General features: G+C 46.1%; 1 protein-coding gene across 1 annotated transcript in view; it reads left to right on the top strand.

Annotated features, from left to right (window-relative positions):
* The first annotated feature begins 2,619 nt into the window (after nt 1-2,619).
* Nucleotides 2,620-17,364, top strand: part of SLC39A6 (solute carrier family 39 member 6) — a 45,888-nt gene continuing 31,143 nt past the window's right edge. Inside the window, exons 1-3 of the mRNA XM_083188422.1 lie at nt 2,620-3,290; nt 8,486-8,669; nt 10,890-11,059. Of these exons, the coding sequence (XP_083044548.1) occupies nt 2,676-3,290; nt 8,486-8,669; nt 10,890-11,059 (969 nt within the window). The 5' untranslated portion in view covers nt 2,620-2,675. The remainder of the gene's footprint in view (nt 3,291-8,485; nt 8,670-10,889; nt 11,060-17,364) is intronic.

Genomic DNA, 17,364 nt, shown 5'->3' with positions numbered 1-17,364 from the left:
CCCAGACAACGGTACTTTAGCGCCTCAGTAATTTTGGGGGGGGCAAGCTGCCCCCTCGCCCCCCCCGTTCCGGCGCCCATGTGCGTGGCTGAGTGATGGCGGGAACCATTGATGGCTGGTGATAGAATGTTTTATAGCCATTGATCCATTGATGGTTCCTGCCTTAAATGCCATCAATGGCAACCATCGATGGGGTAGGTGTCGATGGCCATCCCTAGTCGGAATTAGCGGGTCCCATGTTATCCTATGGGGAAAACGTTCCAGATTTGTCCAACGGTATCTTCGGTTCCCGGGGGGCTAGAGATGCAGGGCCAGGCTCGTTGGAAAGCCCCAGCCCTCAGCTACAGAATTGGAGAGGGGGCCAGGAGCTATAGCTCCATCAGGTCAATTGTTAATCCGGCCCTGTTTGCGGCTAACTCCCGGGAAATATTATATGATAAATGGGCCCCAAACGCAGCAGCAAGTCACTGTTAACCAGGGACGGGCTGGGCCGGGGGGCAGGGTGCCAAATGCCCCCCGGGCCGGTATCTACCTGCTGGGGCTGGGCCGGCTGCCGCTGTGCCCAATGCATCTTGTCGTCGCCGCCGCCTCCGGGTCCACCCGCATTCAGCCTTCTGTAAGGCGACCCTCCAAAAATGGCCGCCGACTTGGAGGAGACAGACACTAGAGGTCTTACCATACCTCTAGTGTCTGTCAGTGCTGCCAGCGCTACTCGGAGGTGCGGTTTCGGGTAGCGCTGGCGCGCTGATTAAGGAGGAACCCCTAGCCACAGAGGCGGCTATCATTTCTGTGTGCTTTTTTTTTTTTTTTACTATTAAAGTTCAGTGGCGCGGCTCGGCGCCACCCCCCCTAAAACCGACAGCTGCCCCCAACCCCTCCCGCCTGCCTGCCCGCTCTCCCAGCCCAGTTACAGCCGTCACAACCGCCGTCGCAGTGCGGGCTGTGACGGCTGACTTCTGACCTGTCTGTAATGGTACAGCCTGCGCAGGGCCTGCACAGGCTGCAGGATGGTGAACAAATCCAGCTGACAGCCGCCCGCCGCAGCTAACCTCCTCCTGCCCAGCTCCCACAATGTGGCTACCAGAAGGGACCACGACCAGCAAATATAAAGAAGGTAATGTGTTATATGAAGAAAGGGGGCAAGGAGGGTGTTATGGGATGTGTATAGGAATGTTAGGGACTGCCAGTGGCTATCAGAATGTGTCTGTGGCCAGGGTAGAGTGTTATTATGGGGTGTATATTGGGGGACAGGAACTGAAGTGCAGGATGTGTTGGTATATAGAGTGTTGGTAGGAGATGGGGGGAGTAGGGTATGTTGGGGCTAGAGGGGTATGGGGTGCATGTGGGAAGACATGGGCAGTAGTAGTGTGTGGGTGGTCAGGGGGAGTAATGTAAGGTTATAGGAGTATGGTGATAGCTGTTAGGGGGTGTATGTGTGCTGTGCAGCAATGACAAATGGGGCGAAGTGCAGGGGTAACGTGCATAGAGGTGCAGTGGGATGGAGAGGTTCAGTGGTGACAGAGGCAGGGCCGGCGCAAGGGTTATAGACACCCTAGGCAAAGCTGCAGAATACCGCCCCTGCTCCCCCAAATACCCTCTTCCCAGCACCCCACATATTAATTTATTTAAAGAAACTGCTAATAAATAAATAAAAAATATACAGAGAGGGTCTGTTACGCTGTTGGAAGATGAAATATACTATGCAACAGGCCTGCCCCCCTTTGTATGTGCCCCAGCCTGACCCACTTCATTGTGCCTCCCCAAGTCTGACACCCCCCTTTTACTGTATGTCCCCACATCCATTCACTGCATCTCATACAGTATATACACATTCATACATACATCCACTGCCTCCATACAGTATATACACATTCATACACTACCTTTCTCATATATACATATACTGCATCTGTCATATGTACATAAACTGCCTGGCAATTAGCATGTAACCCATGTCAACGAGCAATATACCTATAAATTATGTTTAATGGGTGTTTGCTTTATGTGTGATGGGCATTACGGTGTGCGGCAATATGTGTAATGGGCATTACGGTGTTGGCATCATGTGTAATGAGCATTACGGTGTGACATTATGTTTGATGGGCATTACGGTGTGTGGCATTATGTGTAATCGGCATTAATTCGGCACGCACTGTCCCCGTTTCTGGTGTATGTGTGTGTGTGTGTGTGTGTGGGGGGGGGGGGGGGGGGGGAATGATTGTTTAATCTTTGCTGCATACTAGAGGGGAGAAGGGAGAGGTTAGGGTGGTGAAACGATGGCGATGGTGGTGGGCCGCTTGCTTGTGTTGCCCCCCAGGCTGAAAGTTGCCAGCCAGCCCCTGCTGTTAACAGCACAGCTGCTTTCATGATGGGACCGTATTACTAGTAAAGGAGGATAACCGGAGGGTTGCAGTGCACGCAGCCTGCAGGAGTGATCAATGATGACGGCCCGGGTCACACAGCAGCACCTGCCCGCTGCCGGCGGCGGCTACATAGTGTCAGTGATAGTACATAATAGACGAATCACAGTATCACACACAGCGCAGCAGCACGCGATGAGGGAGGGAGGGAGGCAGAAGCGTGAACGTAGCTCCGCCCCTATCCGGTGACAGCAGGCCGGGCCCAGCCTGTGTCACTGTGTCTAGGGGGCGTGGCACCGGCTGCCACCACCCGGGATGAGGATGAGGAGGAGAGGGGACTACTGCTGCTGCTGCTGCACGCTTGGCAGGATGCGGCCACTGCTAGCTTTTCTCGTGACCGTCGTTCTCTGGCACCCGAGCACCGGTACCGAGGACGCCATTACCGTCACGCTGCCGCCGCAGGGGGGTGAGGGCTTTAGTCCGAGCAATGGCCAAGTGTCCGCCTTCAGCCCGCTGCCGCCTGCCATAGACCCGGTCCTGGCGGCGCAGACGCAGCGCCACAACCTGCTGCTCCTCTTCCAGCGCTACGGGGAGAATAACCAGAGCCTGACCGTATCCGGCTTCCGGCAGCTACTTCGCAGCCTCGGGGTAGAGAGGCTGAGGAGTATCGCGTCCCGGCACACTCATAGCGGCGGCCACCACCAGCATCACCACCCCCATCATCCTCATCACCATCACCCCGCGCATCACCCCAGCGGCGGCAGCAGCAGCACACCGCACCCCGGCCACAGCGGCGGCGCCTGCGAGGAGAGCAGGAGGAGAAGGCGGCATGTGACGTCTCCAGAGAAGCCAGCAGGTCCCGGGCCCGAGGGAAGCCCTGCCACTGGGACCACAGCGGGCAGCAGCATCCCTCCAGGGGCACAGGTGGAGGTGAGGGTGACATGTGGCAGTGTTACACTATTACTACTAACACACACACACACACACACACACACACACACACACACACACACACACACACACACACGTGTAACTGGGGACAAAGGAAGGCGGCGGCATGTGGGTGAGGAGGAGACCTGGCCAGTGGAAGGTGTGCGTGTCCCACACAGAAGTTTGGGTAACATGTATCTGCTCCCCTAGCTGTGTGCTACACTCTGCATGTCACCTAATAAGATTCTAATGCTAGTTAGGACATACAAATGGCTGAGGAATTAAAATCCAGTGTCTCAAGAAGGCTGCAATGCATGTGATTGGGGCAGTTCTGGTTAATGCAGGGCCGATCTGATTTTGGCAGCCCTTGCCATGTGGGTGGAGCGACCTTTCCTTACTCATAGAGCCAGATCCACAGCAGTGATAGGTGAGATAGAATGTGGGGGATAAAGGGCCCAACTCAGAGAAGGTCACAGAAGTGCAGAAAGACCTGAAACTGTGATCATAGGAGATCACCATTTAAGAGTTGGCTGGGGGTGGTAACACAGGGTTGCGACACACACTGCATTTTGTGGGAGCGTTCCATAAAAAGAGGGATGTCAACACCACTCTGGGGAGGGCCCTGGCAGCTGCATGACATTATGTGCAGCCACTGCGACCCAGAACATGGACAGCCTGTGCCTGGCTTTGTAGCTAGGCTGCGTAAGCAGCCAGTCAGGTGCGTGTGCTTTGCTGTGTAGCAAAGCACTTGCACTTCAGTGATGTGTCCGCACATCGCAGGGAGGGTCCCAGCATGCAGGGCGGCCTTGCCCTGTGCTTGGTGGGCCCTATTGCAGCTTAAGGCTGGCCTTCCTTACTGTTGTGCATAACTCAACCTTCTGGGTTTCTAAATTCCTGCCATTGAAATCTTCCACTGCAATGAAATCAGTGGCGTATCTACAGGGTGATTCAAAAGTTGCAATACACCCATTTTATTTCAAAAACTGTATATTTCAGTCAGGTGAGTTGGGCTATCTTCTCTTTTAGGATATGTACCGAACATACCTAATACCATGTTCTCCTTGCCGCCCCTGCAAAATCCTGGGTTTTTGGCAGGGCACAGATCATCTCCGCTCACCGGGAAAATCCCAGGTCTGCCCCGTTCACATTGGTTCCCGGGTTTACCCTGCCAACAAGTGTGAAGAATCTAAGAACAGCTTTTATTGGCTGTTGAAAGAGCTGCTTTGATTGGCCATTGAAAGAGCATCTATTTGTCCATTCGGTCACCACCACTCTTCCTCCGGTTGAGATCATGCACCTTGGAGTACTGCTTACTAAGTGCTTTAAGTCTGTTCACAACCTGTTTCTGGGTTTTATGGATGCCACGGGCAGACAGTATTTTTGATATGTTGCAGTACACTGAAGAATCCTTGAAAATGCCAGTCACTTGCTTCTTTATTTCCTCCTCCCCTCTCACAGCCAGCAGCTCCAGCACCTCCTTATCCCTCCAGTGCACCATATCTCATCTCCTCTGCAGCATTAAATGGATGTCACCTGATCTCATTCCCCAATCAGCTTGCTTTTTCACGCCTGTGTGAAAAACCCGGGTCACGCCTGTTCACAGTGGCATACACCTGTGTAATTCCCAGGATAACTCTGCAAAAAACCTGGTGTACTACAACTTTTGAGTCACCTTATATGATGGGTGCTGTGCACTTTTGTAATTCTTATCCCCTGGAGACCGGCAGGAGCGCTGCTGAAATCGTCAAAAAAATGGCACAGTGAGCTTTTTTTCCAGTGATCTGCACATGTGCAGTCTGAGCTCTCTACTGCTCAGACTCCACAACACTACACTGCTGCCGGAAGCAGCTGCGCTGGAAAAATGGCCAGCATGCCATTTTTCTGGGGATTCACGCATTCACAGTGGTGTCGGAGAGTTCTATTGCTCAGACTGTTACTGCTCCTGGCAGAGAGGAGGGGGCCCTGAGAATGCTGCACCAGGGCTATCTTAACGCATGGGCTTACTGGCCATCTGCCCTAGCGCCTCACAATTCCAGGTGCCTTCGAGCAGCAGTTTTCTGGTGCTTTTGGAGTTTCTTGTGAGGCTAGTAGAGATTGCTGCATGGCTGCTTTGGTTGTGAGGGGCAGATTTATTAAGCTTGGTAAAGTGATAGTGTCTGGTTATTATCACCGGCCAATCAGCTCCTAATGGTGAAGTTACAGGCTTGGTTTGAAAAAATGACAGGTAGGAGCTGATTCGCCAGTGATTAAAACCAGACACTTTATCGCTTCACCAAGCTTAATAAATCTACCATTGAATTACATAAAATTAGAGCTACCGGGAAACATTCTCTACCGGCCTGCAGCCAATCAGTTACTGGCTGTAAGCATGCTACAGATGGAGCCGACCTCTACCTTGCAGGGGCTGGCAATTCTATCTCGCCAGGGGTGCGGAGCTTTCTCGGCCGCCTCCCCTGGTGCCCCTCGCCGTCCCACCTATCCCTGCCCGTCTCCCTGAAGTGGAAACTGGGCCGCGTTTGAGATGCACGCGCGTCCCAGTCAGATGGAGCGCCTCTGCGCTGCCGATCGCCAGCAGAGACATGCTGGCGATCCACGGCCAAACGCTCCATCTGTAATTGCTGGATAGTTGAAAGCAGGTGGAGACATTGCTGAAAGTTAAGATAATTTTTTTTTTACTCAAGTAGGGGCCCGGTGAATTGCTTTGCCTAGGGCCCACAATGCTGTTAAAAGGACCCTGGGCTGCACACAGGCCTCTTCCTCTGCTAAGATGCCTTTTGAATTAAATATAAACTCCCTCTTTATGATTTGTTAAAATAGCGCCACCACCAGAGGTCTGGCTCACCTTCCCCGGGAGTTTACAGTCTAAAACTGCTGTAACACTCACACACTAGTGTAGATTTTACCTAGCAGCTGATTAATTACTAGTTTGTGTTGTATATGTACTAGCTGGTTGTCATAGTACACTTCTCCACTCTTATCACTGCTTAATACAACTACCCCTATGTTCTATATTGTGGGAGGTAATAGAGCCATCTAGATAAATGTACAAACTCAGCACATATGGGGCCCTGGTCCGGAATTAACCTCTGCCCCAATGCTACCATCAGCTACCTCGAAATTAACTTATAGTTTCCACACTTGGCTTGCATAATTTGCTTTTCATGTCACCGATCCAGACTGAATGCCTATACAAACTCTAAGATTAATAACCAGCAGCATTTAAATAGGGGGTGAGGATTGCTACTGCATACCTTATGCTGCGTTGTGGGTGTCCCTTTTAACTCCTTGAGTAGTGAGTTTTGCTGGGGCAGGACAAACCTACCAGGGCAGGTTTGTCCTGCCCCAGCAAAACCCACCTCATAGTTGTGGGCCACCCCTCCGCGTCTCTTCCACCCCTCTTCTCTTCTCCGGTGCCGTACGCCGGAGCTCCTGTGCCCTGCCGCTGCTCCAGCCGCCGATCATAAGGCATGGGGATGTTCGGGGCGGCTCGGGAGGACTCGGGCGCCTGAAATCCGGAGCCACTCCAAACATCCCCGTGCCTGCCGCCTGCTATTACTAGAACTAATGGCGGCGGAGGCAGGGGAGCTCCGGCGTATAATCGCCAGAGCTGAGGTGAGCGGGATTGATGGGAGGGGAGAGCGGAACGGCCACTGTTAGGTGCCTGGATATGTGATGTGCCAGTGGTGCACACCTGGACACCACTGGCGCACACCTTCATTCCGTAGCTGAGCACGGAATACCACTTAAATCCTGCAATAGAAAAAAATGTGAGATCAAAACCTGTAATAATACTCTCCAGTAACCTGTGTCTGCATCATCATTTGTTTACATTAAAATGAACTGTTTTGTATTTTTCTTTTTATACATACAACAATCTGCAATAACATTAACACCACCTGCCTAATATTGTGTAAGTACCCCTTGTGCTGTTGAGGTCAGGGCATTGACTACACAAGACCTCTGCAGGTGTAATAGCTGGCAGTAGACTCATTGGCATATATTCAATGCCGTGGGCGAGCGGTGACTGCGAGCAGGACTTTTTGCTCGCAGTCACCGCTCACCCTGTCAGTATTCAACTGACCCCCCTCATACGCAAATTCCCCCCCGCTCCGTTTTTTGAGCGAGGGGGAATTTGCGTATGTGCCTCCAAAAGCTGCGAGAATCGAGGCTAATTACAGCGAGTTTGCTGCACTAGCCGCGGCTCTCGCAGTTTAGGGGAATACTCGCAGTTCTGTGACTGCGAGGATTCCCCCGGAACGTTGCATAGTGCGAGCGGCCGGCGCGGGGGATAAACTGCGAGGATCACTGGTTTTCTGCGATCCTCGCAGTTTAACCCCCTCGCCGGCCGCTCGCACCGGCATTGAATACATGCCTTTAAGTCCTGTAAGTTGGGGGGGGGGGGGGGTAGTTTCCATGGCTCAGGCTTGGTTTTGCAGAACCTCCTAATAGATGCTTTATGAGATAAGGGAAATTTGTAGGCAAAAGTCACCTTTAACTACTTGTCATGTTCTTTAAACCATTTCTGTACTAATTTAGTAGGGTGTATTATCCTGCTGTGAGCGGCCACACCATCATGGGAATACTTCTGCCAAAAAAGGGGTGTACTTGGTCTGCAACAGTATTTAGCTGGGTGGTATGTGTCAAATTAACAGCCACATGAATGAATGGCAGAACCTAAGATTTCAGTACTGAGACTGTTGGCCTGGTTTGGAGTATTAAGTAAACCTAATAGTTTGTGTAGAATTCTGATTGGTTGACTGTACATGTGAAGAATGGTTCCTGGGTTATCGGAAGTTTTCCCTGAGCTGCAGTCTGCCAGCTGCATCTGTCTGTTGGAGGGGAGGGGTAGTACCAAGCAACCCCTCTGTTTTCTGGGACTAGTGATGCAGATTTAGTGCCCTTTGCAGTGCAGATTAGGTGGCTAATTGTAGTAGCATTATGCTTATTCAGAAGGCCCAACATGCTTCGTCTTTGGATGTAGCACTCGGATTTGTGATGCTGGCATTAGCTAATAAATGCAACCAGCGCCGTTGTCTGAATCGGCCCCCTTTATTGGGTTTATATTATGTGTTATTTTCTCTCGCAATATCCAAAAGCCAATATCCAAAAGCTATAAATATAGTTGATGATTTTAATTTCCATGTCTACATACTTCCCTGTTTGTAATGTAAATATCATTTGTTATACAATTGCAGTGTTTAAATGCCTCAAGACTGCTGATGTGGCATGGCATGAGCATGCAGATGCATCTAGCTGCAGATGAGTTTGGCTATATATGTCCTGCAATAATTAATCAGATTGACAGGAAGTCATGTGTGATTAATGTTCATGAAGAATCGATGGCAGGAAGTAGCCAGGGTGTATATTCAAAGAAAATCGGTACGTACATATCTTTTTTTTAAGGTCTGTATGCTCGAAAACTTATTTTCTCATTCTGTACATTGACAATGGTGTTCTAACAATTATCTAGACCATTTTTCACATAAAGCAGGGTGTTTATCAAAACATGGAGATTAAGAGGAATAGTCAAATGTCAAAAGAAACCCATAAAATGAGAGCTAGAAGTTGATTGGTTAGTACTAGTGTTCATTCTAGCACCCACAATCTTTGAAAACCCATGCAGTTCCTCTTCCCTGCCTGGGGTGTCGCTGTCTGCTGTAGTGCTTCCAGCAAGTGTGGTCTGTATATCAGCACCGATATGCAAACCAGACCTGTGCTAGAAATACCACAGCAGACAGCGACACCCCAGGCAGGGAAGAGGATTACTTCACTTGTGATTCTGTGAGGAGATCTGGAAAACATTAACTGTTGGTAGCTCTCGAGGACTGGAGTTGGCTACCCCAGCACTAGAGGATATTTCAGAAATTATTGCGCGGGTGCTTTCTGAGTGATATCTGTTAAAATACCATTTGTGTACACTGAAAATTGTTAACGGTGCATGCTTTAGCGCATCGTTAATGACACTTCCTGCCTACTGATCATGTGGGTCTAATTTTGTCTATAAAGCCAACGGCTCGCATGTTCAACAGGTCCCATTGATGTCACTGAAAATCGTTTACCAATATTGTTCAGTGTGTACACGCATTTAAGACACCCGTGGCCAGGATATTCTATCTATATTCTATAGCTTAACTGTTGCTAGTGTGGAAGTGAATGAAATATGGCTTTTTTCAAGATACAACTATCCTCAAATCTGTGGCTCACCAAACAGGGCTATTTGAGGTGCCATAGACTGCAGCTAAACTGGTCCGTGGAAGTTAAAATTGAACATACTCCTTGATGTATTCATATATTCATAATCTGTTACTTTATATTAATATCTTTTGCAATTAAAAAACCCTCCAAACTAATCCTTAGTACTTGGTATGTACACTTTTAGCGCACTAGGGTGCACATTTCAGAATAAAGCATGTGATCTATGTAAAGAAAAATAGAGGTGATTTGTGACATGCATCATTGTGCTTAAGCTTCTATTTTATGCCCCCCCCCCCCCCCCCCTATTGCTGCAGGCTTACCTGTCTGCGCATCCCGGCTCCCCTCCTGGCTTCAACTAATTCTATGCAGACGGACCACGATAAAATGGCCGCCCCCATACCGCTGACAGTTTCAGAGAACTGTCGGCCATTTTATTGTGGTCCATCTCCATAGAATTGATTAAAGCCAGGAGGGGAGCCGGGATGCGCAGACAGGTAAGCCTGCGGGGGATGGGGGGCGGAGGCATTACTATAGCACCGGCGCCCCCACATGCACAGCTTTAATTGGCAGAGACTTATTGCGATCTATGGTATGCACCTCCTGCATTTGCATATCTAAGGAGTGCATGTGATAAACTGCTGTGAGGAGCTTAGCATATATGTTTCATACTGAATGAGGCCTTTATTACACTATTAGCTACTTAGAACACTGAGCAAATGACGAAGCAGAATTTGGTAAAACATACTCAAGCACAGGAATTGCTGCCTGTGGCAGAGCGTCTGTGGCATACTGTATCTCACTCATATGGTTCTAATAGGATAGGTGTATAAGGATGCATCATTGCTGGAATAGTTTTCTTACTGTGGGGCAGATTTATTAAGCCTTAAAAAGAGATAAACACAAGGATGATAAATGTACAGCAAGATTGGCTAGATGCTTATCACTTTGTTATCTTCACGTTTTATCTCTAAGGCTTATTACATCTGCCGCTATGTGATCCACCAATGTGGAGGTATATTTGGCAGAGATGAACTGTTTCTTAAAAAAACTACAGTTACTAATAAAATTATATAATTATATACGCCTACCCTCAGCATCCACTGTCCTGCCAAAGGAGAATTTAGAACCCTTACTCTTTTGACAACCTTTGTGTCAAGTCTGCTGATTCACAGCTGCAGTACCATGCAGTCTGTTTTTGCCGCACGTAAAGATGTCAAATGCTCTTCTATTTAAAAATCCAACCCCAAGTACGCACACATACACGCATACATGCAAACACACACACTTTTATACATTTATTTATGCCATCAAGTTTCTATAACTAATGTGAATATATATTTGCAAAGGGTCTTTTTTTTTTTGTTAATCCAAATATATCAATGATTATCATCCTTTTCTTTACAGCGTGGATTGGTGGATTTATAGCCATCACTATCATAAGTGTGCTCTCGTTGCTTGGTATCGTCTTAGTTCCTCTGATGAACAGAGTTTTCTTCAAATTTTTGTTAAGTTTCCTGGTGGCACTCGCAGTTGGAACTTTAAGTGGTGATGCATTTTTACATCTTCTTCCACATGTGAGTAATTCTTAATTCCTTTATGAAATGTTTGTGCGCTTCCTGATCCAATGAATGCAACAACTGTATTACATCTATAGGTGTATTAGTAACTGCATGAAATGTACTATTGCCTCTCTTTACACCGCAACCTTTCTATCCACTCAAAGAAGTTTATATAACCTGCCCTAGATTTACCTGGTGTCAGTTTGTTTGCAAACTGTAGATCCTGTTGGGTCAGATACCTTTCACAATTCTATATCCTTTTAAACAATTGGAAAATATTATTAGACACTAACAGGTCTATTGAATTGGTAAACCCTGCAGCTAATTGGCAGGAAAAATTCCTGGCGCAGGACAAGGCTGTTCAATTAAATAGTCTTTTTCAGCTCTGATAAATTGTGATATGTGTGTGACATATAACCTGCAGAATTGTTTTATCACTGTTCCTGATCTGATTTTCTGTGTCTTCTCGTGGACTTTACCTGCGAGGTTCAGCCTGTGTGTGGCTACACCCCCCCCCCCACCTTTCCCCAGCACATTTTATCACTGACAGAGCTCTCTTCCCAGCACATATCACATCCGGTGGGGGGGCCGGGGATGGTCACATGCACGTGGAGCTACCACCCCTCCCCCGATGACACATCGGGCCAAGCAGAATCCCCGGCCACGTCACAAGACTGTACTACCCGGCTGAGACAACAAAGGATTTATGCCCCCCCCCCACCCGATGAGGTGGGAGCAGGTACTGCTACTCTGTCGGCCCAGAGAGGGCCCAACTCCGGCCCCACTTAATCTCCCTCAGCCTCACTGATTCCTTTTGTATGCAATATCGCCCTACTGTATGGGCACCATATATGTTTCAACTAAGAATGTTTTACCGACAGTGTATCTTTTATAGCAAATAATAAAGTAACTTTGTATACATTTTTGTACCACGAGCCCCTCCCATGTATATTACAGGTTGTGTATCCTGTACCCGGAGATCCATTATCTGCATTATTCCAAAAACCGTGTTTTTTTTGGAATAATTCAAATGTATTTATTTTTTTTCCCCCTCTGACCCTTTTTTTATACTTACTAAGTCCACAGCAGGCCATCAGCATCATCTCAGGCGTCTCCAGCAGTCCCAGGAGTGCATTGCGCGCCCGCACCGTGGACGTCACAGGGCGCCTGGGAACTCGCGCAGTGTACTCCTGGGACCGCTGGAGACCATGCTGAAGGCCTGCTGGGGGACCATCGAGGCAGCACCAGAGGACAGGTAAGTATGTTTTAAAAATAATTATTCCAAAAACCGGAAAAATCCCTTATCCGGAATGCTCGTGGTCCCAAGCATTTCGAATAAGGGATACTCAACCTGTACTGTATAATATATATGCATGTTATAAAAAAGAAAAAATTGTAGTAATCGCATCCATACAGTAATTTCATGGGAAACTTGTAAAAATGTTACGTAAAAGTAAAACATATAAAATAAGCAAGTGAAGTACATTACTTTAAAAAAACAAAACAAACAAAAATAAACCCTTCCTAAAATGTCTGCCTTTTTTAGTTGTGGGTTTGACCATGTTTTGAATCGGTAAAGTTCACTGCAATGTTAGAAAAACCAGAACACACTGATGAGCTATGTAAATGGACTATATAAAAAAAGTATCAAACTACTGCCATTGGTGCCATAAAACAAGTGATAGGGATAGAATGTTCCCCAGCCGCAACAGTTTCATTTGCATCATTTTGTGGCAGTGGATATACAATATAATCTGGTGTTTGGCTCTATTACTGTGAAAGGCCAATATCTTGAGTGCATTGGGCAACCCATGGTTCATGCTGCCCCCATACTTGATCCTACTACTGATTTGAGTTGTCTCTATACCATAGCACTGCTTGCTGTCATGAAGCTGTGTAGAATTTACTCTCCATTGCCAGGGAAGAAATAGTCTGCTGTAAAATTAAGTGTAGATATAGTTTAATGTATAGAAGTATTTGTAGTAAATTATTGCATTTTCTTTTCATATATTAGGCCATTATATGGAAGACTGCACATTCTGCTTAATTGCCTTCTCCTTTCCTATTTACTGGACAGGCTGCTTAGTTGCTTCAGAAACTTCCAAGTCCAAATGTACTTCTGCAATTACAATATGAATGCACAGAAACGCATTTGAGGAAGGATAACTTTATTACTAAAAGAAAAAAAATCTTTGGCAGAGTGGAATTAAAGTTCACAGCAGTGGGAAAAATGTAAAGAATGCAGTTCTGAAAGCAACAGGCTCTCATGTTAGGCAGGTTATGAAAAACCATAAGGATTAAGTAAAGCTCTAAAGTAAGCCCAAAGGATTCTGAAAGAAAAAATATATTTTCGGATACAAGGCTTTAGTGCTAAGATCTCTTGGAGAGATGTGCAAAATGTCTGCTAAAAATGCCAGCGTTGCTCACATTTGTTATATAAATTCAAATAAAAAAAGTTGTGTAAAGAAAGATTATATTTCCTATATTACATAAGCATTACAGGTCATTATGATGACTAAAAATGGTTATAAACAAACAGACCTACAAAAACTGCAGTGGAGAATAAACTTAATACAATTAGTATGTATTATACATTATAGGTTATAGGCCAGAGAAATTAAAAAGCAACAATAAACATAGATACTTTAGATAACAAACATATTGTCAAGCTACCTTGATTGTTAGTTTGGTTAGCAGCTTTAATGCTTTTATAATGCCTGAAGGAATTAGGAATTTTTAGAGAGAATTTATATTCCAGTCCGGTGGCAAAGCAGGCATCGTTGTTAATATTCTGTTTGTTTAAAAAAAATAATCAAGAATCTATAAAAAAAAAAAAAAGAATGGCAGCCAGTCTCTTACTTTTTGTCTTGTCTGGCCAGACAGATTGCCTCACTGGGACCTATTAGGATGGCGCTCCCCGCATTTTCGATTTTAGTGCAGATATCCCGGACAATGTCCTGCAGGTTGGTGGGATTTTTAGCCACCCTTTGTGCAGATGGAGGTACCAGTGAGAGTCCTTCTGTTCAAAAAAAAAAAAGGATAGAATGGTTGTGATGATGCGTTTTGCGTTTCCCTGCCTCCTCGCCGGTATCGGCGGCTTTTTTACACCTATTTTGACTAATTCCCTAAGGGTAAAGGATACTATTGAATGATGCAACACACATGTAATGTTTTGTTTTTCTTTGTTTGTATGTTTATTACATATGTGATATATATATATGTATCTTTGAAAATTCAATAAAAAATACATGATTTAAAAAAAAAAAAAAAAGGGTAAAGGATACTAAAGAAAAATCATGGTTCCCAGAATAGACCTGCCACAAGCAGATACAGTACAAACTTTATACCTATCAAGTGTTAATCATATTGGAACTCTCATTGGCGATCCAAGGTCCCATAACAAAACAACTAAAAGTAGAACCCAAATTAGCAGATGAGATTACAGTACATTAATAGCCGGGAGGTAAAAGTTTTTGAATATCTCTGGGTTAAAACTTTGCTACTTAAGAGACTTAAGGCCCCCATACATTAGGCCGACTTGTCCTTAGGACAAGTCGGACCCAATTCTCCTGTGAGCCGCCCGGCAGCTCCCTGGGAGGCTCGCATACAATTTGGCACTTGATGAGCCAGTTTTTACATGTGATAAATCGCTTGCGATTTATCACATGTAAAACAAATGGAGAGCTGCAGGGCGGTGAGGAGTAGTGGGGCGGGCGGCGGCAGTAGTGGGGGCGGGCGGCGGCTCACAAATGAGTTCCCGGCGGGTGCCGGGTGCGGCGAGTGATGCTGACCTGGCCGGCATGCTGTGATAACAAATAGCAGCGCTGCCGCTGCGGGACGGGACGCACAGTGGCGGCTATTACATTTTCAAAATACCTGTCAAATGACCGGCCGTTCTGTGATTGGCTGAGAGAGCTCTCAGCCAATCACAGAACGGCCGGTCATTTGACAGGTATTTTAAAAATCTAATAGCCGCCACTGTGCGTCCCGTCCCACAGCGCTGCTATTTGTTATTACAGCATGCCGGCCAGGTCAGTGTGTCTGCCCGCTGTGCTCCCCCGCCCCCCGGTGTCTGCATGCATATGCCTGACAGGTGGGCAGGCATATGCATAGCATACAGGGAGGTCGGATGATCTTATGTGCTGACCGTCCGACCTCCCTGATCCGGTCCGATGCGCACGGGACCGCGCATCGGATCGGATCATATATCACACACCTGCGATTTTGGGGCGATTGCATCCGGTTATCGGCCCAAAGTGCCGAAATCGGATGAAATCGTCCCAAAATCGTATAGTGTATGGGGGCCTTTATGATATTTTGAACTGCATTCAGGACTGGGAAATTTATATTGCTGCTATGCTACAATGCAATCCAGTTCCATGAAACCTATTCTAACAATGCTTCTTAAGGTGCCCATACACATACCAATTATCCGGTACTTTTTGTGCTAACATAGCATCAAATCGCATGCAAAACGATGCTATTTTAGCACAAAAAGTACCAGGTAATTGGTACGTGTATGGGCACCTTTAGCTTGATTAATACGTTTTTAAAGAAAATAAGAATTTTAAAAGCAATGTATGTAGGTTTGTGGGCACTCTATTAATGTAACATGGAGATTCATTCTATTAACGTTTCATGATCTATAACGGGTGGGGAACCGTTTTTGTGGCAAGGGCCATTTCTATGGGGAAAAAATCCTTTGGGGGCCATATGTAAAAATTTATTGTACAAATTTGTCCTGCAGCCGTCCCACGCTCCGGCCGTCCCAAGCTAGGACTGACAGTCTCTGGCTGCTGTTGATTGAGAGGAATCTTGCAAGAACTACCGACCTCTCGCGAGAATTCCCCTGTACTTGACTCCCAGCAAAGCGGGTGGGCGGGCCCCTCAGACCAGCCACAGGGGCCGCATATGGCCCCCGGTCCTGAGTTTCCCCACCCCTGATCTATAAGGATAAACCTGATAACTGTATCTTTGTTTAATCATTCATATATGGTGGCATAAAGGTTTTGATTAGTTTAAAATATTTCTAAGTAATTTGGATAAAAAAACTTTTTTTGTGTTTTTGGTTAATGCTAGGTGGTGGTTTGTAATTTATTGCTATATGTAACTATTTTAGTGTGTGCTTATTGGGAATGGGACACAGAAATGGTGGTCTCCGCCAAAGTCATTACTTTACTTAAATCCAAGACATTAAAGCACTATATAGGGGGCCATCCAGGTCTGCTCAGTGGTTCTTTTCAGACAATATGACAGTAGTAGTCCACCAGGGTGGCACCAACAGGATTCTTATGAATGACTTAAAGAATACCATAACATGGGCGGAAAAGTATACTTTGGCCTTTCAGCAATTCATGGACCAGGAGTAGAAAATGTGGCAGATGATTTTCTTCACCGAACAAGAATTCTACCAAATACTCAAAATGTTCCAAGCAATAATAAAAAGATTTGGTTGTCCACAAATAGATCTGATGGCAACAAATTATTTCCCAAGTACCGGGTTCCAAGAACTCAAGTTATGTACACTGTTAATGAGATAATAACTCACATATTGAAGAAAATCTGGAGAACAAGTGGAAGTAGTAGAAATATTTCCCTATTGGCCAAGGAGAGCTTGGTTTTCAACTGTACGAACTGTGGTTTAATACCACTCAGGGCAGATCTTCTAAATAAAGTGCCATGGTACTTATGTATTATCTGGGCTCCCATGTTAAATGCACCCCATTTTTTCATACCCCTACTATCCAACTACGCATGGAGTTGATTTTACATAGTGTGGCGAGCCACCGTGCCCGAAGCGTGGCGAGCGCAGCGGTCTCATAAGAAAAACGGGAGCCCAGATATTACAGAAGTACCAGTACCATTACTTCATCCAGGTAGAACAAGTCTTAATTTGATGGTATTGCTTTGAAGCCGCCATTATTCAGGCAGAAATAAATTTCTTATCCAGTAACTCAGATTTTACTACATGTCAGAAAGAAAGTTGCTTTAGAGGTACGGGTTAAGTATCCGTATCCGTTATCCGAATTATTACAAAAACCATACATTCCAGAAGTGGAATTTTTTTTTTTTTTTTTATAAAAACTTACTGGGGACAACTGTAACCGCACTACTGGGGACATGATATGTAACTGCCACTATATATGTGCAAGAAAATGATTGCTTGGCATTCAAATTCAGTGTCTGAGAGAGTACACAAATGTTGTTTCATGTTTTGAAACCTTGTTTTTTGAACAAATAAAATATATTTGTGTGCATTTCATGTGGTTGATGTATTTATACAGCATAAATACAAGATACTTCAAAATACATCATTGAAA

Source organism: Crinia signifera, chromosome 5 (assembly GCF_055691185.1).
Source record: "Crinia signifera chromosome 5, ASM5569118v1, whole genome shotgun sequence".
In the NCBI taxonomy this organism is placed as follows: Eukaryota; Metazoa; Chordata; class Amphibia; order Anura; family Myobatrachidae; genus Crinia; species Crinia signifera.
This window is presented reverse-complemented; position numbering and strand designations above follow the sequence as displayed.